At 52.7% G+C, this 24,308-nt stretch overlaps 1 protein-coding gene across 1 annotated transcript in view; it reads right to left on the bottom strand.

Moving 5' to 3' along the window:
- Positions 1–1,044: 1,044 nt before the first annotated feature.
- LOC121166872 (signal-induced proliferation-associated 1-like protein 3) overlaps positions 1,045–24,308 on the bottom strand; it is a 209,217-nt gene continuing 185,953 nt past the window's right edge. Inside the window, exons 16-22 of the mRNA XM_040996189.1 lie at positions 22,489–22,713; positions 11,030–11,195; positions 10,132–10,387; positions 8,558–8,701; positions 5,669–5,804; positions 4,307–4,388; positions 1,045–3,138 (exon numbers count right to left, since the gene is read on the bottom strand). Coding sequence (XP_040852123.1) covers positions 2,995–3,138; positions 4,307–4,388; positions 5,669–5,804; positions 8,558–8,701; positions 10,132–10,387; positions 11,030–11,195; positions 22,489–22,713 — 1,153 coding nt within the window. The 3' untranslated portion in view covers positions 1,045–2,994. The remainder of the gene's footprint in view (positions 3,139–4,306; positions 4,389–5,668; positions 5,805–8,557; positions 8,702–10,131; positions 10,388–11,029; positions 11,196–22,488; positions 22,714–24,308) is intronic.

The raw sequence follows: 24,308 nt of genomic DNA, 5'->3' as shown, positions 1-24,308 counted from the left end.
TGTCCACGCGGCAGACCAGGAGGCAAGCAGGAGCACAGAGTTCAGGTCTTTCTCTGGCCAAAGGAACCCTAGAGGAAGACTGGGCAGCAGCCGAACCCACAGGCATACGTCACCATCTTTCTGGATGTTTTGCTGTGCCTCCCCTTGGCCTGGAAGCAGGAGAGGCTTTGGACCCCGGGCCACCCACTAGACGGCCCAGAGGCGGTGGCCTGTGCCCACCGATGCAGATGTGGGCAGGGTTGGGGGACAATGTACCGGATTCCATCTTAGTGGGCAGGATAGGGTAGCTGGCCTGCCTTATGCAATATCTCCTGACTTCTACAAGGTGGCTGATATTTTTTAAATGACCAACACAGCTGCATGACCTTGGCCTGTCTTTCAGGCCTCTAGCATGATTTTGGAAGAAAATAATCTTGCTGTTTTTGCATTAAGGGCGTTTTACATTTTGAGTCTGTCAGGATTTTTGGTGTTTGAGTTCCAAGAAAGAGATGTCTGCAAGGTTGGAGCCCTGGTTGTTGGGCAAGTGTGCGGTGTGTGATGTGGGTCTGAATGTATGGGGTGTGAAGTGTGTGCTCTGGGAAGGTAAGATGTGTGTGACGTACATAAATGAAGTGTGTGACATGTATGTATGTGATATGTCTATGTGATACGTGTGGTGTATGGGGTCTGTGTGTATGTGGGGTGTGATGTGGGGTGTGTGATGTATGGGGATATATGGGGAATGTGTAGGATATGTGGGGTGTGTATGAACGAGATGTGTGTGGTGTGTGACGTATGTGATGTATTGGGTGTGTGTATGGAGTGTGATATGTGGGGTATAAGGTGTGTGTACAATGTGCATGATGTGAGGTGTGTGTGTGTGGGGTGTGGTTGGGACTAGGACAGGAGGGGACAGCAGCGGGCCATACCCTCTGGTCAGCAATCCAGGTAGTGCCCAGCTACTGAGAACACAGACCATTACTATGAAACATTTATTTCCTTTGAAACCTCCAGAAACATGCCAGAAAATCTCAAGACAGGATTGAGGGGTGGGGTGGTGTGGGGTAGGGGGAGAAGACAAAGAATAAAAAAAAAATCCAAATAAAATCAATCAACATATGAAAAAAATCTGCTGCTATCTTCAGCCATCAGATAAAACAACCTCAAGTTAAATAGATTGGTTTTGCACATTTTCTTTAAAAATAAAACAAAACCAGAAATCATAATTTACACTTCTCAATGTACATGATTAGGTCCCCAAATGATTAGAATGCTCTGAAGGTGTGAGGAGACAACTTATGAAAGGCTCCAGGTTAGAGTCCCAGGAGGGCGGGGCGGGAGCCCTGAGTGGGAGCGGGCAGAGGAAGAGACATCACAGTAGTTGGCCAGGGGTGAGGGCGGCTGCTGGACAGGCGTGGCCTGGGCAGTGCCCATCTCTCGCCATGGCTGCGGGGCAGGGGAGACCATGGTGCTGAGGTTCCCTTCGCAAAACTGAGGGTGCTGGGAGGCCACAGGCAGGCCACAGGGAGACACTGAGTGCCCTCTTCTCTGGCCCCCCAGCCCTCTGGCTGGGCACCTCCCCGAGGGCCTGTGTCTGGTCTGGTGCGGCCCCCAGGGCCCCCTCCCTGAGGTGCCTGGCCCTGGAGAGAAGGCAGGCAGTGTGGTCTGGCCAGGGGGGCTGGAGCGCTGACATGTTGCTGTGAACCAACCCCGAGCTGCCGGCTCCACTCCACCTGGTGCCTTCCCCAAAGGGAAGCCACCTGTCCACCAACTCGGACTGTCCTCCTGGAATCCTGCCATGGACCCCAGCCCATGGGGGACACACCGTGAGCCTCAGCTTGAGGTTTGGGAAATACACAGATTGTGGCCATATAGACTTGTTCTGGCGCAACTCTACATGAAAAAATAAATATATATATATATATCTTCTTGTTTGCTCTTCAAGGAGGAGAGAAAGCGACCCTCAGTTCTAGGTGAACGGCGTCATGCGCACGGCTCCGGGGCCTGGTGCGTTGCCCCTTACTGCCTGTCTGGAGTTGGGGGGAGGTGTTCTCCCTGGGGAGCACAGTGAGGGTGTCTGGCACGGCTGCCAATGGGGGCGGGGCTTCGAGATGGGCTGGGACACTTGCAAAGAAAACAAAATCCGATGACAGATGAAGGCTCTGTTGTTAGGGTGTCAGTAGGCCTTCCAGGAGTCCCTGTGGCTGCCAGTCAGGGCTGGGTGTGGTGGGGAGGAGGACGAGAGAGCCGGCTGGCAGGGACCCTGGCACTGTGGCCTCTGGCGGTGGGAGAAGGGCTAATAGAAAAGGATCATATAAAGTGTCTGCTTTGTACACAGCTTCTCGCTCAGAGAGGCTGCCTCTGGATGCTGGGGTTTCCTTTCCATTGTGGGGCCCTCAAGAAAATAATTTAAATTCTAAGAAAGTGCTCCTGGCTGCTTGGCGGGAAGAAGGAGAGGCCTGCAGAGGGAGTCTGTCCATGCTCTTTGGAGCTGAGCTGGCATGCTGCAGAGCAGAGTACTGGCCCAGCTCCCCCAAGGCCCTCACCTCCCTGGGCTGCTTCTATGCGGTGTTCTTCATGCAAGCCCACACTTCGTGGTACGTGGTCAAGAGGCCTGGCCGTGAGCAATGTGTGGGTTCTGGAGACCGGCTTCCGCTTTCCATTGACTGGGTCCTAGGAGGAGGCTGAGGAGCATGGCAGGGTAGGCCACTGGGGGCAGCGTGGGCATGGTCCTGCCCTCAGGGCCTCAGATGGGTGGCTCCGAGGAAGGCCCAGACTATGTCACTCTTGGGCTTGCGGCCGTGGGGAGGCCTCCCTTGGGGCCTGTGGCCAGCCTGGGGTTTCCAAGTTCATTGGGAGGTCTGTGGAAGCTCTGGGCCCTGGATGGATCATCTTGGTCACAGCTGCAGCAGCTGGGCGCCAAGGATGAGTGAGAGGAGAACAGGAGGCAGTAGCTCCTGCAGGCAAGGCGTCAGGGGCCCGGAGGAGGGTGGCGGGCAGGGTGTTCCTTCTTGCTCACAGGTCCTTTTTCTCCCTGCAGAAGATCTCCGCGAACTTGCGCAGCTGCTCACTGGCTGCCTGGGACTCCTCCTGCAAGCGCTGGTTGTTCTGGCGCAGGCTGGCCACCTCTGACTGCAGCACCACCTTGTCCTGCTTCTCCTGAGGGGGTGGGAGGTTTCAGTGTCAGGTAGATTGGGCTTGGATGCTCCAGGGAGCACTCCCAGGGTGTGGGGTGGGGGCAGACCATGAGTTGGGGCTGTGTTGCAGACTAGTTCTGTTTAAGACACTTGGGGAGAGTCACAGGATCTCACTGGAGCCCCGGCTCCCTCAGCTCTAAAAGGGGTGGTTGAACAGCTATGCCGAGGTCACGTAGGTCAAGCTTGACATGGAGCAGTTACCTGACAAGCATCACTATTAGCAACGACCTCATGCCACCCTCCCAGCTGCCCTGTTATTCTCAGCGCTCTGGAAGGTTTGGGGGAAGTGGGGAAGGAGGAGGGCAAGCCTCCTAGGGCGAGGCTTGGGATGTGTGTCCCAGCAGGTCCCACTGCCTCCTCCGACAGCCGTATGGGAGGACATCACATCCTAGGCAGGGACTTGCCCACAGTCATACAGTATTAGGCTCTGGAAGAGAGGGGAAGGGGACGGACTTGAACTTGGGCCCTGACGACCTCTGTGCTTGAGGGCTCACACATCATACTCGGCCAACTTTGTGCCTTTTACTCCAAAGGACACACACAAAAATCTCTGCCCTCATTTCTGTTTTCCTCCCGGTGGTGGAGAGAAGCAGAGTAACCCTCTAAGATACCCCTCTCTGCCCATGGGAGTTAAACACTTAGCCTTTTTTTTTTTAAGCATAAAGACATTCTAGGAAACAATTCTACTTGTTGCGATTTACTCTGCATGTTAGCAAATCTGGATTTACCACTGTAATGGGCCGCAGGCCCCAGCGCTGCCTACAAGCACTGTGACTTAGGGCTCTCTTCTCAGGCTGATGGACAGTGCACTGGGACCTCCCCACCACAGAGCAGCGAGGAACACCCTTGCTGTGGGTCCCTCTGTGCCCACACCGGAAATCTACACAAATTCCCTCACAAGCAAAAACTGCTGGATCAACAAGATGTGCCATTACATCTTTGATAAATGTTTCCAACTGCTCTGCGAAGAGCCTGAGCCCATTGATTTGAGAAAGTGTGCCTCCTGGTGTGCTTGCTGGCCTTTGGCTCTTCAGAACCCAGCCAGGAATGGAGGTGCGGGGGGTGAGGGAGCGCGTGGTGGCCTAGAGGGCTGGGAAGTGGGACAGGGAGGTGCACGCACGCAGCCTTACCTTCTGGAGATCTGTGTGCAGCTGCTTCAACATCACCTCCAACTGGTACACCTTGCCTGTCAGATCCAGGGGTGGCTCCTCGCTGCAGAGAGAGGGGATGAGGTCAGGCCTGCTCAGAGCACAGGTGTCTCTTATTCCTGGGCTGCTGCTAAGCCCTAGTCTTGCTGGAGTCCTCAGGGATGCTTGGAGGAGAAGCCATATGACAACCCCCCTTCTGGCCCCAGTCCCACCCTTCCTCCCAGGGCTACCCTGCACTGGGGAGCGGGGACAAAGGCACAGGGTGACAGGCCTGCCCTGAGGTGTGCACTTTGTGTGTCTTTAGGGAAACTCCTTCCAAAGCAGACGTGGCCTGCTCCTGGGGACAGGACTGAACTGTCCAGCCATTGCTGGCAGCCCGCTGGGCTGCAAATACCATCAGTCCCTGTCAGTCCATTCTCGCTCTGGCTGCCCTGGAGGGTGTCATGCTGTTCCCTGTGCAGGCAGGGAATGTCATCATCCAAGTCTTAGTGCTGGGGTACAAACCCAGGACCCCTGTCCTGGGACTCCCTGGAACAGTCTCCCAGCCATGGACCTGCCAGACACAGCCTCTCCCGCAGCATAGCAGTACCAAGCGACACCGCGAGGTTCTCATGGTGACTGTGGGTCCATATCAGGGGTGGAGGAGGTGGCGCAGTAAAGCCAGTATGTGAAGCCAAAAACCCAACAGGAGTCAATCACTCCAGAAGCTGGTTTTGCCCGGCACAGGGTGCAGCTACGGCACACCAAGAGAGCAGTGAGTGTGGCATGAGCGGTTTTAATCCATGGACAGGCACATCATGCTGGTTCCATTCTTTCTGTCTCTTTTAATGTTGTTCTCTGCCGAGTGAGTGAGTGCAGCTGAGTGTGTCGCACTGAAGGTGAGAAGCCATGTGTGAGGTGACAGTTAGATGTGAGACATGTGTGGCTCCCTGTCCTCCACTGCTCTTCCCATGGAGGTCTCCTGAGGGTACCCGGCAGGGAAGAGGTGAAGGGTTGGTGGCAGGTGGAAGCCTGCCACCTCCAGGGACCCATCGAGGAGGAGGCTGAGGAGCAGACAGACAGTGGGGAGGCTGGGGACCCCAGACAAGATGTTTCAAGGTTGGAAGTAGAAATGAGCAGCATGCTGACTGAGGCTCTGTTGCCACTGGATGTGGCCACGGGAGGTGCTCAGGGCACAGGTGGTGTGAGGAAGCCGGTCTGCCAGGCGTGGGGAGTTCGGGCTGTGGGAATGGTGTGTGTGAGTGTGAGTGTGTGTGTGTGAGTGTGTGTGTGTCCCGCAGCAGCCGCTTTCCCTGCGGCTCCCTCTTCCACTGTGCAATCCTGCTACTCACAGGTAAGCCTCACCTCATGGTAGGGGTGGTCCTGGGGGTCTGGGGCCCCCTGTCCAGACTCAGGTGACTGTGCACTGGACTATGTGCAGGTTGGATGTCCGGGCTCAGGGCTGGGTCATTTAGAGAGAAGAGTGAGACGGCTCTTTGCACTGCCGGGGAAAAGAGAGAGGGTTGAGCTCCCCACAGAAGGGAACCTGGACAATAACTGTAGCACTGCCATTTTCCACACAGCATTTAACACACACTGCTATTTGCTATCTGCCATCTCCAGACTGCACCCAGTACTCCTGAATGAGAATAACTGATACAGCTGATTTTCCTCCTTGTCTTGGATCTGCTGAAAACATTTCCATAGGAATAATTTCCAACATCCCTCCAGGCAGAGAGGGTCACATCACGGCACGTGCTGGAGTCCAGCACTACTTTCCAGCATTTTTAATGCATGGCTACTCTGGCTTCCTCACCTGCACCTCCTTCCACTTCCTCCAGTTACCCCTCTGGCTTACTGATGTGCACCCAAGTACATGTGCTTAAGGTGCACCATCAGGTTTATCCTGCCATGGGTACACATGCTCTGAGTACCACATCTGGGATGGACAGTACACTAAGCTTCCTCCAGCGAGTCATCCCTGGCTCAACTTTTATTTTTTGGATTTATTTATCTTTACTGGAAAGGCAGATCAGATTTACAGAAAGATCTTCCATCTGTTGGTTCACTCCCCAAGTGACCACATCAGTCAGAGCTGAGCTGATCTGAAACCAGGAGTTCAGGAGCCTCTTCTGGGTCTCCCACACGGGAGCAGGGTCCCAAGGCTTTGAGCCATCCTCGACTGCTTTCCCAGGCCACAAGCAGGGAGCTGGATGGGAAGTGGAATAGCCGGGACATGACTGGCTGGGATCCCAGCACTTGCTAGAAGAGGATTTAGCCATTGAGTCATAGTGCAGGGACCTAAGCTCACTTAAAAAAAAATTACTATAGTAAAGCCACCACCTGCCATGCTGCCAGTCCACGTGGGTGCTGCACTGTTCACTGCCATCCTGTGAGGTGCTTTGCTGCTCCACTTCCAATCCAGCTCCCTGCTAAATGCACAGGGCATGGCCTGAGTACTTGGGCCTCTGCACCCACATGGGAGACCCAGAAGAAGCTCCTGGCTCCAGATCGATTCAGCTCCTCCTGTGGTAGCCATCTGGGGAGCCAACACTGGAGTGAAAATCTTTTTTCTCTTTCTCTGCCATTCTCTTTGTGATTAATTAAATCTTAAAAACTTACTTTGAAATTTACAGAGACTTGGGGACAACAAGAATGAAGGGATGTATGGACCAGCTTAGAGGCTATTTAAATACCCAGTCTCTACTTGACGTTACCCCCTGAATTGTAGCAATCACCAGACGGCCTGGCGTGCACTGTGTTCTTACTGTGTTGTTCTAAGGACTTTTTCTCCGTCTCCTTCTAGAAGTATTCACTGGAAGTATTCTGTAAGGAAGCCATTGCGTTGTCATTTGTCTATTCAGTTACTCACAGGAATATGAACTCATTGACATTTATTTCATTCTCTGTGTTAGAATCCATTATTATTATTATTTTAAATTGGGAGGCGGAGAGACAGAGTTCCCACCTGCTAGTTTACTCCCAAAGGTCCACAGCCACTCGGAGTGCAGAGCTGGGAGTCAGGAACTCAACGTAGGTCTCCCATGTGGGTGGCAGGAACCCAGTCCCATCCCTGGCTGCCTCCCAGGCTGTGCATTAGCTGGGAGCCTGAACTGGAGCTGTAGTGAGCATATCCTGATTGGAGTCCCTCCACCCACCCCCAGCTGTCCCAATTTTAGCCACTGGAGCTCTTGTTGGTTTCTCATTCTTTTTAATCCACTTTTATATATATTTTTGAGCATTTCCTTGCTTCCTGGTGCCACAGTATATACCTGTCTTTACTCTTTATTTGGAATATTTTCAAGTAAGTCCTATAGGTCTTACTTCACCTAAAGAAACTTCAGTTCCTCCCGGAGATAAGTACCTACTGCAATCCCCCACCCCCATAGCCGAACTCCATCTGGGGAACATACCCACTAAAGTTAACCAGATATTCTTTCATCTTTCCCACTTATTTGAGTGGCACTGGAAAATCCACACATCTCCTCATTTAGAGAACTAAGCCCGGGGCGTGTCCAGGCTGGCGGCCAAGTCATCAGGGAGGACACCTGCACCCTATCAGAGTGTTGGCCTCTGGCACCTGCCTCCTGCTTTTGGCTTCAGCTTCCTGCTGACACAATGTGAGGCCTGTGGCAACCTTCACTCCAGCTGTGGCATCTTCTTGCCCACCACCTGGCTCCTGCATCTGAGGTGTGAACCAGTGGATGGAGCTTTTTCTCGCAAATAAAAAAAATGAGAACAGACGGCCAGCCAAGGCAGCAGGAAGTTAATCACTTATCAGGCAGTCCCTGCACAGGACAGTGCATGCCTTGGGAAGCATCCTTACAGGGAGGTGACACGCTCCTTTGTCCTGTTGGCTGGAGCAGGATGTGAGGGCTTTAGCTCTCACAGCCCTCTAAGATGGTGAGGCAATTCCAGGTCTGTGGGCCCCACTGAGTTTGTGGAAGCGCCGCACAGTCTCTGAGGGTGTACCCAGGAATTTCAGCTGCCTAAAGCCTCACTCTTCTTCAGCATCATCTCAGGTGCTTGCTGCTGGTCAGGCAGAACCTTCACTGCAGCCAGGTGGCTGCCATGGTCACCTTTGGTAACTGTGGATTAGACAGATGATGACGCCAGCCGAGGGTTGTATGGTGACAGGGCACGCTTTGAACCCTGGTCCTGAAACACGAGTGGACACCCCAACAAAACCACACGGTCTTCCAGAACAGAGAAGGATTTGGGAAGTCCAGCCAGGGGTTGGTGCAAGGTGCCTACCTTCGTATGCCTTGGCCGCATTGACCAGGCTGGACCACTCGAGGCCAGCGGCCGTATCAGGCAGTGGCATCATTCCTGGGTCAAGGCGCCGCAAGGGTCGGTCCCGCCCGTCAGCCAGTGACAGCTCTGAGGCCGAGATGGTAGCTGCATGGGCAGAAAGAGACGGGGCGGGGGAGAGGGCTGAGCGTGATGACGTGGCAGGGGCCAATCAGCAAACATGTCATTTTGTTTATGAACACCGAGCATGCCAAGAAAAGCCTCCTGCCAGGTGAGGGGACCGTGCGGCGCAAACTACCGGGCCCCAACTTGATTTTTTTTTCTAGTGAGAACAACTGGGCTTCACCCTGAATTTCTTTTCTTTCCTCTCTCTTGGCTCTCTCCCCGTCTTCCATCCTCTTTCCTCTGTCTCACTTTGCTTTTATTTACTTACTTGAGAGGGAGGGAGACGGACAAGAAACCTCCCCTTTGCTGTCTCCCAAATGTCTGCACTGGCTGCCACCAAGCCGGGCTGACCCTGGAGATGACCACATCTCCATGTGGGGAGCAGGGGCCTGACTCTTCGAGCCATCACCGGGGCCTCCCCGGGGTGCACAGGGGCAGGAAACCGGAGCTGGGGCCAGTTTTTTTTTTTTTTTTTTTTTTAAGATTTATCTATTTTGGGCCCAGCACAATGGCTCAACTAGCTAATCTTCCCCATCCAAATACCAGCATCCCATGTGGGCTGTGGTTCATGTTCTGGCTGATCCAATTCCCATCCAGCTCCTTGCTTGTGGTCTGGGAAAGCAGTAGAGATGGCCTAAGTCCTTAGGTCCTTGCATCCTTGTGGGATGCAAGAGATTTCTGGCTCCTGGCTTCATATTGGCTCAGCTTTAGTCATTGCAGTCACTTGGGGCATAAACCAGTGGATGAAAGATCTTTCTGCCTTTCCTTCTCTCTGTAAATTTGCCTTTCCAATGAAAATACTCTTTAAAAATAATTGTCAATTTTTATTTCAAAGAGTTACAGAGAGAAGGAGAGAGAGAAAAATGCCTTCTATTTGCTGGTTCACTGCCCCAGATGGCGGAGATGCCCAGGGCTGGGTCAGGTGAAAGCCGGGAGCTTCAACCTGGGTCTCCCACATGGGTGGCAGGGACCCCAGTACTTGGGGGCATCTTCTACTTCATTCCCGGGGCATTTTCAGGGAGCTGGACTGGAAGTGGAGCAGCTGGGAATCAAACTGGCACCGATATGGGGTGTCAGCATGGGGCCAAGTTTTGAATCTAGGTGCTACAAAGTGGTACAAGTGCATCCTAAATGGTTGGCCGAACTCTGGTCTGGTGTAACTTTAAACAGGGTGCTGGGGTGGGGCTTGTTGGCATTGGAGCAAAGTTCTAAATGAGGGAAGGGGCGGGGGAGCCAGGGAGGGATCTAAAGGAAGAATATTCTAGGTAGGTGAAGAGTCAGAGTAAAAATGTCTGAGGCGGGCCCGGTGCTGTGGCCTAGCGGCTAAAGTCCTCGCCTTGAACGCGCCAGAATCCCATATGGGCCCAGCGAGCCGCCAGTGCAGAGATACCCACCCCAGCCCAACAGCTCACCTTTCTTCTCCGGGAAGCCGTTGCCAGCAGCAGGGATGGCACTGTGGCCACTAGGGACGCCGCCGGGTGGGAGGGAGTGCTGGTGCTGGCGGCGGGCGGGCAGCGTGCTGGCAGGGAAGGCGCAGGCGCTGGTGAAGAGCACATCGCTGGGCAGCCCTGGCTCCAGGCTGCCAGTGTTGGCGAAGCTGGGCTCCCGGCGTCCACTGCACAGGCTCTCATCTGACAGTGTCCGCTGCAGGCTCTTCTGGGGCGACTGCTGCTATGACAGGAGAGGGATGTGGGGTACGGTCACAGCTAGTCCTGGGAAGGCCTGTGGTAGGTCCATTCCCACTCTTTCTCACTGAGGTGTCCCCTTTCCTTGTGGGGATGTCTCTCTCTGACCTGGCAGCTGGAGGGTCCTGCTGGGCCACTCCCATCCTGTGGCTCCAGTCAAGGAGCCACTTGGGTTTGTCTCCCTGCGCATTTACCCTCGAGGTCCATCAGGGACAGGCAGGGACAAGAGATGCAGAGCCAGCGACAGGGCAGGCACCATGGCCTCCACAACCCTTACGTAACTGGAATCTCAATTTCCTGGGAGAACCTCTGCTTCCCTTCTGGCCCTTGCAACTTGGAGGGAGTGGGCTGGTTCCAGCCTGGACTCTGGAAAGGATGTGGGAGAGACCCAGGGCTTCCCAGTTGCATCTTGCCCTTTATTGCCAAATAAATCCCACATGAGGCACCTGGGCTATGTGCCATGCAGATTCTATCCCTTGCAGGATGCCCTCACTTGTAGCCACCAGTCCACATGCATCCAGATGGCACTAAGGGTGGCAGGCTGAGGATGTAGCCACAAACAGACTGTGATTCCCCTCCTTGGGGCCCCCGATTCCACTAAGGCCTAGGGGTGGCCTGTGCATACCCCCGCGTCTCTCTCCTGCTCTGGCCCCAGGTTGTCCATGATGATGAGCTTCTTTAGGTCGTCCTCAATGGTGGACTTGTAGTTTTTGCGTGGGGACCGGAGGTCTCGGAGGGACGCCCTCAAGCGTGGCTGCCCGAAGACATTTTTGGTGTTTGTGTCCACCTGCCTGGAATGACAGTGTTGGGGGTTAGGAGGGTGTCAGGAAGCCCACACTACCTTTCAGAGCTGTTTGGGTTTTGGGGGGCTGGCCACCACTGGGCGAGGACTGTAGCCTTCATGGCCGCAGCTGCTGGGGGTGATGGAGAGCTGGCTTATGTTTCCCATCCTTTCTGATTCCTCAGAACCCATTCTGAGCTGTGCCTATGCCAGGCACTGGGGCATGGCAGCAAACATGAAGCCTACCGCAAAGAGGGGAGGTGGATGTTGCACAAAGTGAGACTGAGAGACCTGCTTGACCCTCTTTGGAGCAGAAAGATGTTTTGAAGACAAATATAGCTGAAAAAGGATGAGGATCGATGGGGACTTGGGGCTGCCACCTGAGCAGATACCTGGAGGGAAAAGGGAAGCAGAACAGCTTCCAGGAGGAGGCCATGGTGGGCTTGGGATGTGACAGCCAAGTGAGAAGCTGAGTGGTGCGAGGCAAGGCCTGGGAAAGGACAGCCAAATGGGCACTGATGAGCTGCCAATGGCACTCTAGACTGCCCCTAGAGAGACTCAGATTGATGCTGGACAGAATATCGCTGGCGGATGGCGAGCTGGGTCTGACTCCTGCTGCTGTCTGCTCCTGCTGTGTGGGCCTTTGCTGCCAAGCGCACAGCCAGCATCTGACCCAGAACAGCCTGACACCCTGCACGGCATACAGATCCCTACCTCCCACAAGCTGCTCAGTGCCCCTAGGACGAGGATAACACCCATTGCCCAGTCTTCGGGCCAAGCCTTACTTCCCAGGTGACAGCTAGGACCCTGACTGGAGGCACAGGCCCCCGGTTCCAGGAAAGAACCAGAGCTGACTGGTAGTCCTCACACTGCTGCAGCTGCTGCAAAGGGGTCACCTGGAGCCATTATCCCCATTATGCAGGGTGGGGAACTGAGGCACACGGATGGAAGCAATGAAGGCACGGTGGTGTTAAATCCCTCGTCTCAAGTCACACCGCCCCAGGACGGAGGAGTTGGGATTCCCATCAAGGCCACTGCTGAGGTTGCCTGGCTTGTTCACATCATAGAGGCGGCAGCCAAAGAGCAGACAGCAGGGAGGGACATGGTCACGTTTGATTAAAACGCCTGCTTCCGCGGCAGAAAATCATTTCCGGATTATGAGCAAGAGCTACCTGTGGGGAGGCAAAAGCCTCATTAGGAGGCGGGAAATGGGACGGGAACTTTTCATCCCGTCATTCTTCTGAACTGTCTGAATTGATTTCACCATTGTCCTGGGTTGTAACAATAATAATAGTAATAATAAAAAAACGGACTTTAAAAAAAAGTCGACACCCAGACTTCATCATTCTGTAACTCGAGAGGGAAAAAGCGCCTTTGAACCCAGAGGAAAAAATAAGATGTCTTGGTCTCCTGTGGGTTTTGAAGTCTGTGCCTTTTTCCCCCCTCTCAGCTGTGGGATCTCAACAAAGCAGAGAAGAGAAGGGTGGCAAAGGCTTTTCTTGTCAGGTCATATTCCTCCCCAAATTAGAATCTCAGGTCTGCGGTAATGCTGGCTCCCCGGATACCAGGGAACTGTGCTCTCTGGGCCAATTAAGGGCTTTAGATGTGAAAGGGAGAAACAGAAAGAAGACACAGAAAGAGAAACACACACAGACCCCAAAGGGTGACTGTTCCTCTGGTGGATGCTGCAAAAGACTCCCTCTCCCCTCCCACTTTGATGTGGACACTTCCCAGAAGCCCCTGCAAGCAGGGCAGCCCAGCCTCAGCACACAGAGAGGGGCATTGTCCTTTAGACGCTCCTCCAGAGCCAGCTGTCGAGTGGCCACTCTTCCTGGCCCAGAAGCTCTGCTGTGGAAAGGGTGGCTTTGGACCCATGGGGCCACAGTATGGGGCACTTCCCTGTGTGTACAGCAGATGTCAGCTAGGTGGGACCAGGGAGGGGAGGCAGGGCAGTGGGGCCCATCCTCTCAGCCCAGAGACCCAAGCTTATGGACTGTGGGAAACTGTTCTTGGAAAACACAGGGGTTGGTGCATGGTGTCGGCATCCTACATGGGTACCGGTTTGTGTCCTGGCTGCTCCACTTCTGATCCAACTAATGGCCTGGGAGAACAGCAGAGGAAGGTTCAAGTCTTTGGGCCCCTGCACCCATGTGCGAGACCTAGAAGAAGTTCCTGGCTTCTGAGAGGCCTAGCTCTGGCTTTTTGTGGTCATTTGGGGAGTAAATTAGCAGAAGGAAGATCTCTGTTCCTCCCTCTCTCACTTTCATGCAAAATAAATAAATTAAAAACAAACTACACAGCTTGGGTTGGCTTACTGGAATTTTACCAAACTCCTGTTTCTATGGATGCATGTGTGGGAATTCAGTTTCCAAAAACTTATCCCTTGTACAGTCCAAGAGGTCTCACACAGTCTCCCCTGTCCCTTCTCTGCCCTCATCTCTTTCTATACAGGCAAACAGGGACAGACAGGAAGAGGTCTATCCACAGGTTCACTCCCTGAGTGGCTGCAGAGGCCACAGCTGCGTCATGCCAGTGCCTGAAGCTCTGTCTAGGTCCATAAGGTGGGTGGTGGGCAGCTACCTTCGCAGGGAAGTGAACTGCAGGCAGAGCTGCTGGGACGTGAAGTAGCGCTGTGACATGGGATGCTGACCCTCATCCCACCTGTGGCGCTGAAACACCTGACTTTGCTTTTAGCTGCTTTTCAGTGCCTACAACACTGCCAGCCCTGTTCCCGTGCCAGACACCATTGCAGGGGAGGTGGCTGGGAGCGGAACACAGACATATAGTATAGAAGATGAGTTGTCACATCAGACAGAGATGCTGTTCAAAAATTAAGCCAAAAGAAACACAGACATTGTCTTTCTGATATCTTCTGTGTCCATTTGCCGACATCATCTTCCGCAGCTCCGAGTCGAACGGAGTGTCCTAATTCTGCAGTGGAACACTGGCATTCTAGATACTTTTCCTGCAACCCTCCAACCTGCTCATCTCTTCACAGCTGCTATCATCAGTCGGCTGCCAGGGACGTGTTCTGAAGGATCATGAGCAAGCTCAGTTTGGTGAAACAAGTTTCTTACATTTTTTCTATTAGCTTATTAGAAAAACTAGTCGATCATTTTTGTTTTCCTTTTTCTTCTCCAAGAATTTCCCTGTGTGTTTTTTTTTTCCCAGTGTACTTTCTAACTTGAAAATCCCATGCAAATGAGTTAAAATGTCATTAATTCTAAGTTAAAAACCAAACCAAACCCAAACCAAACCCAAACAAACTAGCCCTGTACATCTCGTTTGCCTCCTCCTCAGTCTGGCCTCCATAACAAGATCTAATGACCTTCCAGGGCCAAATGAGCTGTTCTATGACTATTAGCAGAATACGATCACTTTCTATGCTCCAAGGTGGAATTAAAGCTGAGACGAAGAGGAAAGAGCGAGTGAGAATGGCAGGAAGTATGCACACAGGAGGTGACCATTTCAGTGATAAAAAGAGAAGCCCACTGGATTGGGTGTGCTGTGTCAGGTTTGGAACATTTCTGGAAGGATGCAGAAGAAAAGAAACCCTGGTTGTTTCTGAGGAGGAGAGCTGGAGGCCAGGAAGTGAAGAGAGACGGACTTTGTACCATCAGCCGCTTTTGTGCTATTTTGGTTCTTATTCTGTGTATGTTTTATCTTTCAGAGCATAAATGAAGAAAACATCCTGAAGCTTCTGATGACACCAACTGATTTGTCCATGTTGTCTAAATTTGGGTTTTGCCATAGAACTGACCCATAGAATTAGAGAAGTGTATATAGTTGGAACCTAGAGAAGAGCAACATGTTTTAAAAAATGAAAAGTGGCAACAAACTGAGTAAACAGATCTCCACTGTAACATTCCTTGAAATTCTCCTGTCCTGTAACTAACCAGAGTACCTGTTACAGAAAGACGCTCAGGGTAAAGTGGTAGCTCCTGACACCACCATCCCATATTGGAGTGCTGGTTCAAATCCTGAATGCTCTGCTTCCAATTTAGCTCTCTGCTAAAACACCTGCCAAAGAAGTAGAAGGTGATCCAGGTAGGGTCTCTGCCACCCAGGTAGGATACCCAGATGGAGTTCCTGGTTTAAGCTTGGCCCATATGTGGTTCTTCTAGACACCTGGCAAATGAACCAGCAGTTCAAACAGCTGTGCCTGTCTCTCTTTGCCTTTTAAATAACTAAACAAATAAATCTACTGGTTCACTGCTCAAAAGAGCCTGGAATCAAACCAAGACTCCCAGACGGGAAGCAAAGACCAAAGAGTTTGAGCCATCCCCTGCTGCCTCCCAGGGTGTGCTCAGCAGGAAGCTAGGATCCTAAGTGGAATGGGAGTGGGACTTGAGCTCAGGTACCCTGGGACGAGATGTGCACCTCCGAAGCCGGGGTTTAGCCACTGTGCCACATATCTGCTCCACAGTGACGTCCTTCTCCTGTGACAGAAGGCCCAGAACTGGAAGGAAACCAGTGGGTCAGACTTGGCTAGCCCCAATCCCAGCTGACTGGAGCTCTGGCTTCCAACTGGGGTGGATCCCTTGGGCCAGGGCTAATTGAACTAATTAAATAGCACCATGGTAAGCCTGACTGAGCTGGGGGTTCTGCCAGGGTATCTGGCAAGATACTTGTTAGAGTTGCATCCTGGGCAGCAGGTGGATTTTCTTAGAAGGATGGCAGGAAGAGGCCAGTGGGAAGAGGTGACAACTCCGAAATGTGCACACGCGTGTGTGCATAGGGAGGCTGGGTTTGAGGAGTAGCCTCTCCTGGCTACACAGTGTTGATCCAGGTATCCCTAAGCCAAGGAAGGAGGGAGCCAGAGTGCCAGGTGTCAATCAGGTGCTGCCAGGGTCCCTCAGCCCATTGAACCCTCACCCCACCTTTAGAATGTGGCTATTTCCCCATTTTCCATGTTGTGATTGGGGAAACACTCAGAACCTCTAACTGCCCAAAGCTCTGAACTACCCAGAATTCACTTGTGGTAAAAGTGCTCCACAAGTGGTCCCAGAAAGATGACTCAATTGGCTAATCCTCCACCTGCAAGTGCACACATCTCATTTCGGCACTAGTTCACATCCTAGCTGCTCCACTTCCCATCCAGCTCCCTGTACTGGCCTGGGAGATCTGGCTTTAGATTGGTTCAGCCCTATCCGGCTGTTGCAACCATTTAGGGAATAAACCATGAATGGAAGATCTTCCCATCTTTCCTTTCCTCTAGAAATCTGCCTTTCCAAAGAATAGATAAATACTTTCAAAAACTCAGATACACAGTGAGGAAGATCTTCTGATGATTCACTCCCCAAGTGACTGCAATGGCCAGTGCTGCGCCAATCTGGAGCCAGGAATTTCCTTCAGGTCTCCCACGCGGGTGCAGGGTCCCAAGGCTTTGGGCCATCCTTGACTGCTTTCCCAGGTCACAAACGGGGAGCTGGATGGAAAGTGAAGCTGCCAGGATTAGAACCGGCGCTCATAAATGGGATCCCGGCACATTCAAGATGAGGACTTTAGCCGCTAGGCTGTGCTGGGCCCAAATAAATAAATCTTAACAACAAAAAGTGCCCAACACAGGGCTCTTGGTATCTGGGCCTCACCTCTGGATGGTGCACTTCCCAGGTGACCACATTAGCCCTTGTGGTGACTGGGAGGGACAAGCTCCACTGTGGCCCTCACTTTCCAAGCCAGGACACTGATACAGTGACAGTGCAGCCAGGAAGCTGCCCACCGCAGTCTGACTCCGGGGACCAGCTCTCAGCTGTAAGTGGAGCAGCAGCAGCAGCACCGTCACCTCCAGCATGCGCCCTCTTTCAGCCTGGGTTGTCTTGACTCTGTGCTATTCCTTTTCACCCTGTGGCCCTATGGGAGGAGGGTTGCTTCTCTTTACAGCTGAGGCTGCTTGAGGCCTTGCCCTTCTGACCACTGCTCCACAACCTGGCGGGCCCTGAGGCATTGACTAAAGCTGTTTCTGAGGGCCTGGGCACATGAGCTTCTGGACAGCCCTGTGTGGTGTGGTGCTGCTGAGCCACGCAGCGCTCGGAGGTAAGTGCTGTAGGTACAGCTGCAGGAGCCACAGTCCTAGAGCCAATGGCCTACAGGGGGCAGTGGCTGCCCTTCAGTCAGGCCAGCCTGGGGGAGGGGGAGGTGGAACTCAGGGCTGTCAGCTCAGAGATGACCTGACCTCCTTGGCTCACTCAGCCAGAGGCCTGAAGCCTGGCCGCCCAGCCACCCTCATTTGCTAACCGCCCTGTGCATTCTGTAAGTCACCCAATGATGTTGACCTAAATAGGCCAAGAAGGGTTTGCACCAAGCTTAAAGAGAAGAGGTAAAGGAGGGGTTAAGGAGTCAGCACGGTACCCCTGTGCTGCTCTGACCCTCCCAGGTCTGCATCAGACAGGCTACTGAGCTGTGAGTCCAGCAACCAAGTGGGTGACAAGAGTGGCCTGCTTGCTGCCCCAGTCCTCACACACACCTAGACAGAGTTTGTCTCCCCCGACACCCCATGCTGGGACTGAGGTGTCATCTGAAATGTGGAGAAGTGCAGGATGCCCCTTGTGAGCTTTCTGAGAGAAACAGACTGGCCAGAGGTGGGAATGGGCAGAGCTTCCTACAAGGCTGCGGTTACTGTCACTCCTCTGGGGTGGACACATCCTCAATCAATGGTGGTTTTGGAAGCCTGCGAGGTTTTTGACCAGAGACAGGCAGTATCAAAGGAGACAGGCACATTCAGCAGCAGGCCTGGGGACAGTTTCTGAGGATAGGGACAAACAACAAAGCTGACAGTGATGACACTCCCAATGAGTCAATCTCAGCACAACAGGTGAACCCTGGCCAGGCTTGCAGCTGTTTGGCACCTCAACTGTTCTCGTCTAGGAAATGGGATGAAAAATATGCTTTAGTGTTCTATGATGAGGGTCAGGTGCATTGATGAAAGTACTGTACAAAAGCCACGGAATAAGTTGCACAAGCATAACTAAGCTCCAGTTCTACAGATCCAGTTTCAGTGACAATACCATATGCAGATTCTTTTTTTGTTTTTAAATTAATTTTTATTGGAAAGGCAGATATACAGAGAGGAGGAGAGATAGAGAGGAAGATCTTCCATCTGATGGTTCACTCCCCAAGCGGCCGCAATGGCTGGAGCTGAGCCAATCTGAAGCCAGGAGCCAGGAGCTCTTCCGGGTCTCCCACGCGGGTGCAGGGTCCCAAGGCTTTGGGCTGTCCTCAACTGCTTTCCCAGGCCACAACAGGAAGCTGGATGGGAAGCAGGGCCACTGGGATTAGAACCGGCGCCCATATGGGATCCTGGCGCATGCAAGGCAAGGACTTTAACCACCATGCTATCCCTCTGGGCCCATATGTAGATTCTTAAATGTCTGATCTCAAGTAATTCAGCTAGCAATGAAAATGATTCTTATGGGCCCAGCACGGGTAGCCTAGCGGCTAAAGTCCTCACCTTGCACGTGCCAGGATCCCATATGGGCACCAGTTTTAATCCTGGTGGCCCCACTTCCCATTCAACTCCCTGCTTGTGGCCTGAGAAAGCAGCAGATGACAGCCCAAAGCCTTGGGACCCTGCACCCACATGGGAGATCCAGAAGAAGCTCTGGGCTCCTGGTTTTGGATTGGCTCAGCTCCGGTCATTGTGGCTGCTTGGGGAGTGAATTAACGAAAGATCTTCCTCTGTCTCTCCTCTCTGTATATCTGACTTTCCACTAATAAAAACAAATCTTTTAAAAAAAGGGCAAAATGGGCCCGGCGCGGTGGCGCAAGTGGTTAAAGGTCCTCGCCTTGCATGCCCGGGATCCCATATGGGCGCCGGTTCTAAGGTTCTAATCCCGGCAGCCCTGCTTCCCTTCCAGCTCCCTGCTTGTGGCCTGGGAAAGCAGTCGAGGATGGCCCAAAGCTTTGGGACCCTGCAGCCGCGTGGGAGACCAGGAAAAGTCTCCTGGCTTCGGATCGGCATAGTATCGGCCCGTTGCGCTCACTTGGGGAGTGAATCATCGGACGGAAGATCTTCCTCTCTGTATCTCCTCTCTGTATATCCGCCTTTCCAATAAAAAAATAATAATAAAAAAAAATCTTAAAAAAAAAAAAAGAAAATGAGTGGACAGAGTGCTTAGAAGGAACACCTGCCACTCTCCTTGAAAAAAAAAAAATAGGGCAAATGATACTTACTAGAAAACTAACCTAACCTAGGTGACTCAACAAAGATGCTATCTCAAAATGCTCAAGAAAATGTGGCAATATCGCTTCATTATTGGAATGTACTGGCAAAACAATATAAGTTATTCTATGTGTGTGATGTAAAAAGTGTATGTTTACGGGCCCGGCGGCGTGGTCTAGTGGCTAAAGTCCTCGCCTTGAATGCCCCAGGATCCCATATGGGCGCGGTTCTAATCCCAGCAGCTCCACTTCCTATCCAGCTCCCTGCTTGTGGCCTGGGAAAGCAGTCGAGGACAGCCCATAGCTTTGGGACCCTGCACCCCTATGGGATGCCTGGAAGAAGTTCCTGGATCCTGGCTTTGGATCGGTATAGCATCGGCCGTTGCGTTCACTTTGGGAGTGAATCTTCGGATGGAAGATCTTTCTCTCTGTCTCTCCTCCTCTCTGTATATCTGACTTTGTGATAAAAATAAATAAATCTTTTTTAAAAAAAAGTGTATGTTTAACTTAACATTACAAGGAACCATGAACCTATTTCATTTGTGTTCTCAACATATGTTCTGTACTACAAAGATAACACACACACACCCTTTTCTCTGGAATACAGGTGGTTGCCTGTTCAGGGTTGTCACACATCTGGGTACATTTCTGAGTTTCTAGTATGGGCTTAGCCCTGGTTGGGGGTAAGGTCCCTGTTTTCCCACAGCTCTCAGTTTCTTGGGACGAGAGGTGCCTGGGTATGATGGGTTGAGTGGGTAGCAGGGCAAAGCCTCTGGCAAGGGTGTGGAGAGGGCTTCTCCAGGGAGGGCAGGTCTGAGTGGAACCGAGAAGCAGTGCTAGGGGAGGAATGGTGTCCTCACCAAAGGGAAAAAATAATCTATGTTCAAGTCCCTAAGGCATCTCTGAATGTGATGATTCAGAAAGAAAACCTTTGTGGAGCTTATCAAGATGATGAGATGCGGCCTCCAGGGCAGGGTAGGATATACCTTAACTTGACTAGCGCCCTCGGAGGCAGGGGAGATGTACTCACTCACTCTCTCTCTCTCTCTCTCTCTCTCTCTCACACACACACCCACACACACACACACAGGGGTGGGGCAGGGAGGCCATGTGAACTTAACGGCAGAGGTCAGGGAGCCCCAAAGACTAATGGGCCAGCAGAGGCCTGTCGGACAGGTCCCTCAGGAGGAGCCGCCCCACCCACATGCTGATCCAGGGCTTCCTGCCATTTGGGGCCCCTGTTCCTGTAGCCTTGCTGGGTGCTCGCTATCACAGCACATGCACAGGAACTGGAACCAAAGAGAGATGAGTCTGGCTCCCGCTCAAGGATGATGCGCCAGCTCATGAGTGTTCTGTATTTTTATCACACTGTGCCCTCTTAATACATAGCTATTACCTGTCAGTTACGATGAAGGCCGGCAGGAGGCAGCGGGGAGCAGGTGGGGAGTTCCAGGCATACACACAGGGGGAGGGGCTGCCAGAGGGGGTATGTGCTGGGGACTGTACAGTGGCCTCCAGGCGTTCCACAGGCCTGACTCTCCAACCACACCAAAACGTGGAGGCCCAACAGTATCTACATCCTGTGGCTGTGATGAGAATCAAACTAGATACATGGCTTCCTGTGTTCACTGAGTACCCAACAGTGTACCAGGCAATCCGAACACCTTATAACCAAGACAGCAGCACCTGCTTTCTCATGGGGGGGGGGGGGGGCGGGCGGAGTCAGAGTCAAGTGACACAGTGATGGCAGTGGCTCCTAAGGTGGGGAAGGCCAGTCCGCAAAGGCAGCGTTACAGAACCCATGCATACTCTGGGCACTAGAGAGAGACCCTGAGTGGAGGCTGAGGAGCAGTGTAAAGAGGGGAGAGTGGGTAAAAGATGAGGCCAGGTGTAGGCATGAGTCTGGACAAAGCCTGGGCTTCCGTGCGTGGGACAGTATGCGTGCTCAGCAGACACGAGTGGCCACTGTTCATCATGGGAGCAGTGGGGAGTCTGACTAGAATCTAGTTTGTGGGCTCCCCCAGTGAGGTGTGGAACTGGATGCTCAGTGGGAGTGCCACCTGCTCATCACCAACTCTCCAGGGACCCTGCACTGTCTCCAATGCCACATGCTCGTTCTGAGTTGTAGGTCACCCACAAGCTTGAATGAACCCATCTGGATCATGAACACACACAACGACCAAGCTGGAGGAGGGCAGAGCCCCTCAGCCGACAAAGCAGGAGTCCTGGATCAGGCTCCTGGGCTGTGATCCAGGCTCCTGCGTTGTGATCCAGGCTCCATCCCTCAACAGCAAGGGGACTGTGGGCCTTGGCAGTCTCACTGTGAACACAGAGAGGAACAGACCACCCCAAGGTGTGAGGATCCAGTGAGTGAATTCACACTTGAGACCTGAGAATTGAGCCTGTCAAATACACAAGACGACTTCTCGAGGCTGACCTGCTTCGGATTTCAAGGCACAACATCACCTACACCCTCCTTCTCTCCTACCACACAGAGCTCTCCATCTCTCACCTCAGCTGATCTACCCATGCAGCCTCTTTCCCTCCTGAGCTCTGCCATGTGGGCCCTGGCCCTTTCTCCCACTGGGACGGCAACAGTGACAACAGCTCCATCCAGGCTGTCCTCCACATGCAGCCACAGGGACCCTGTGGATTCCTAGTCTGGATTACACTTGTCCTCTGGTTCACAGCATTTGTGGCACCATTTCACTTTGAGAAGATGAATGTCCATGTTCTTACTGGCAGCTTACAAGCTCTATTCTGTCCCGGTCACCACCTGGGCCTCCTTATTGCCCCCCACCTGACCTTGCTTGCATCGTCCCAGCCGCACCGGCCTTCCTCCCGCAGGCCAAGTCTCTGCAGCTGCTATGCCCTCTGTCTCAAGAAACTCTTCACCTGACACCACATCATGGTGAGCAGCAACTGATCTTTAGTGAGCTTCTCTAATTCATTCCCCCAGGAAAGGGAGTGGGCTGCTGGCTGCCTTGTGCAGGGCAGCTTCCCTAAAACAGAGCATCAGCTTTTCCAGCACTGTGGGAGGAACTGCCTGCCCTCTTCTTGTCCCGGTGGACCTGGCCAGGCAGGGGTGTGAGGCACGCCAGGTTGGTGCTGGCAGGTGTCTCATGGGACACTCAAGTACTTACTTCTTTGGGTCAACAAAGGGGAGTGGCCGCGGTGAGGGCTCGTCATTTCTCTTCCATCCTGCTGGGTGCTTATTGCGCACAGGTTGTTGCTTGGAGAAGAAGGACTTGGGGACCGAGGTGGAGAGCTGGAAGGGGCTGGACTGGGTCAGCTGGGAGGGCCGAGGAGTCTCTGCACTGGCTGTTTTGTAAACCTGAGCTGGGTAGCCAGCCCTTGAGCCCACGTCACTGCCAAGAAGCCAAAGAAATATAGTTAAGGGATGTACAAACATGCAAATGCAGAAGCATACCTGTAAGAAAAGGAAAAGTTGCCGGCATAGCCCCAGCCGCACCCCAGAAATGCCCTTCTGGTATGTCGGCTTCCTCTGGGGGAGGGTCTGAAGCGCTGTCTGCAACCCGGCCACCCCCATCTCTTTGGCATAACTTCCACAGCAGGAAAGTGTGGGCCCACCCGCCTGCCTGAGTAGCCCTGGACTGGAGGTAACCATGAAACGGGTTGTTGTTTTCTAGGCATCAGGGACACGTGCACACCACTAGACTGGGGACCTTTGTGCGAAAATCGCTGTTTTTACTTAAGTGGCTTCACATGAACACACACTTCGGCAACTTTTTGTTTTCTCTAGTGTAAAATGTATCTTGCCAAGCATAGCATGTTCAGTTACACGCTTCCTGAACATTAGACATCATTCCAGTGGATGCAGTGTAAATCCACCACTGGATGTTCCAAATGCCAGCTGCTTGTTGGATTAAGGCACCACTGAGCCCAGCTCTGTACGCGAGACCCAGGCCTCCCTCGTGAACTCAGCTGCTTACTTTGCTGTGGCCAATCGGCTCCTGAAACATTTTAATGCAATTCCAAACCTTGCTGGAGCCAGGGGTATTCCTGAGCAAGGTCAGGACATCTTTCATGAGGGTTAATGCAGTAAAGCCCAAAGACGGGACTTGCGGCCGACTGAAGCCACGAGCCAATCTCTCTCCGAGAAAGGACAGAAAACAGACCTCTCCACGCTGAAAGCGGACTGCAGCCACTGAGGGATCAGAGAAGCAAGGAAACACCACTGAGCTTGGGGTGAGGATAGACAATCTGCGGCGCTCAGCACCCAGCTTCTCTGCTTGCTCTCAGCTTCCTCTGACCCAAATAAACAAAGAAGCTCTTTCAAAGCAGGAACACCAAGGTGCACACCGCACTTTTTTTTTTTTTTTTTAAAGACTCAGTTATTTAAAAGGCAGAGAATCTTCCATTTGCTGGTTCGCTTCCCAAACGGTTGCAATGACTATAGCTGGGAAGATCCAAAGCCAGGAACTTCTTCCAGGTCCTACACGAGGGTGCAGGAGCCCAAGGATTTAGGCCAACTTCTGCTGATATCCCAGCTGCACTTCCAGGAAACTGGATCAGAACTGCAGCAGTCGGGACTGGACTGCATGAGATGCCAGTGCTCCAGGCAGCAGCTCAACGTGCAATACCACAAGGCCGGCCCCACATGCGTTTTCTAAGGAGAAATCCTGGGCTGATGTTGTGGTCTAGCGGTTTAGATTGCTGCTTGTGATGCTGCACTTCCTGCTAACGTACACAGAAGGCAGAAGATGGTCCAAGCCTTTGGGCTCTGGCATACATACAGGAGACCCGGATGGAGTTCCAGACTCCGGCTTTGATCTGCTGAGACTCAGCATTGTGGCAATTTGGGGAGTGAACTAGTGACGCAAGATCTGTCTGTCGTCTGTCTCCCTCTCTCTTTTTGGAACTCTGGCTTTCACACAAACAAATGTTTAACAAATAATGAGGTTTTTTTTTTTGTTTTTTTTTTTAAGGGGAGAGGACAGAG

This window comes from Ochotona curzoniae, unplaced genomic scaffold (genome assembly GCF_017591425.1).
Source record: "Ochotona curzoniae isolate NIBS_2020 unplaced genomic scaffold, NIBS_Ocur_1.0 patch258, whole genome shotgun sequence".
Classification (NCBI taxonomy): domain Eukaryota; kingdom Metazoa; phylum Chordata; class Mammalia; order Lagomorpha; family Ochotonidae; genus Ochotona; species Ochotona curzoniae.
Note: the sequence above shows the minus strand (reverse complement) of the source record. Positions and strands in the feature narration are given on the sequence as shown.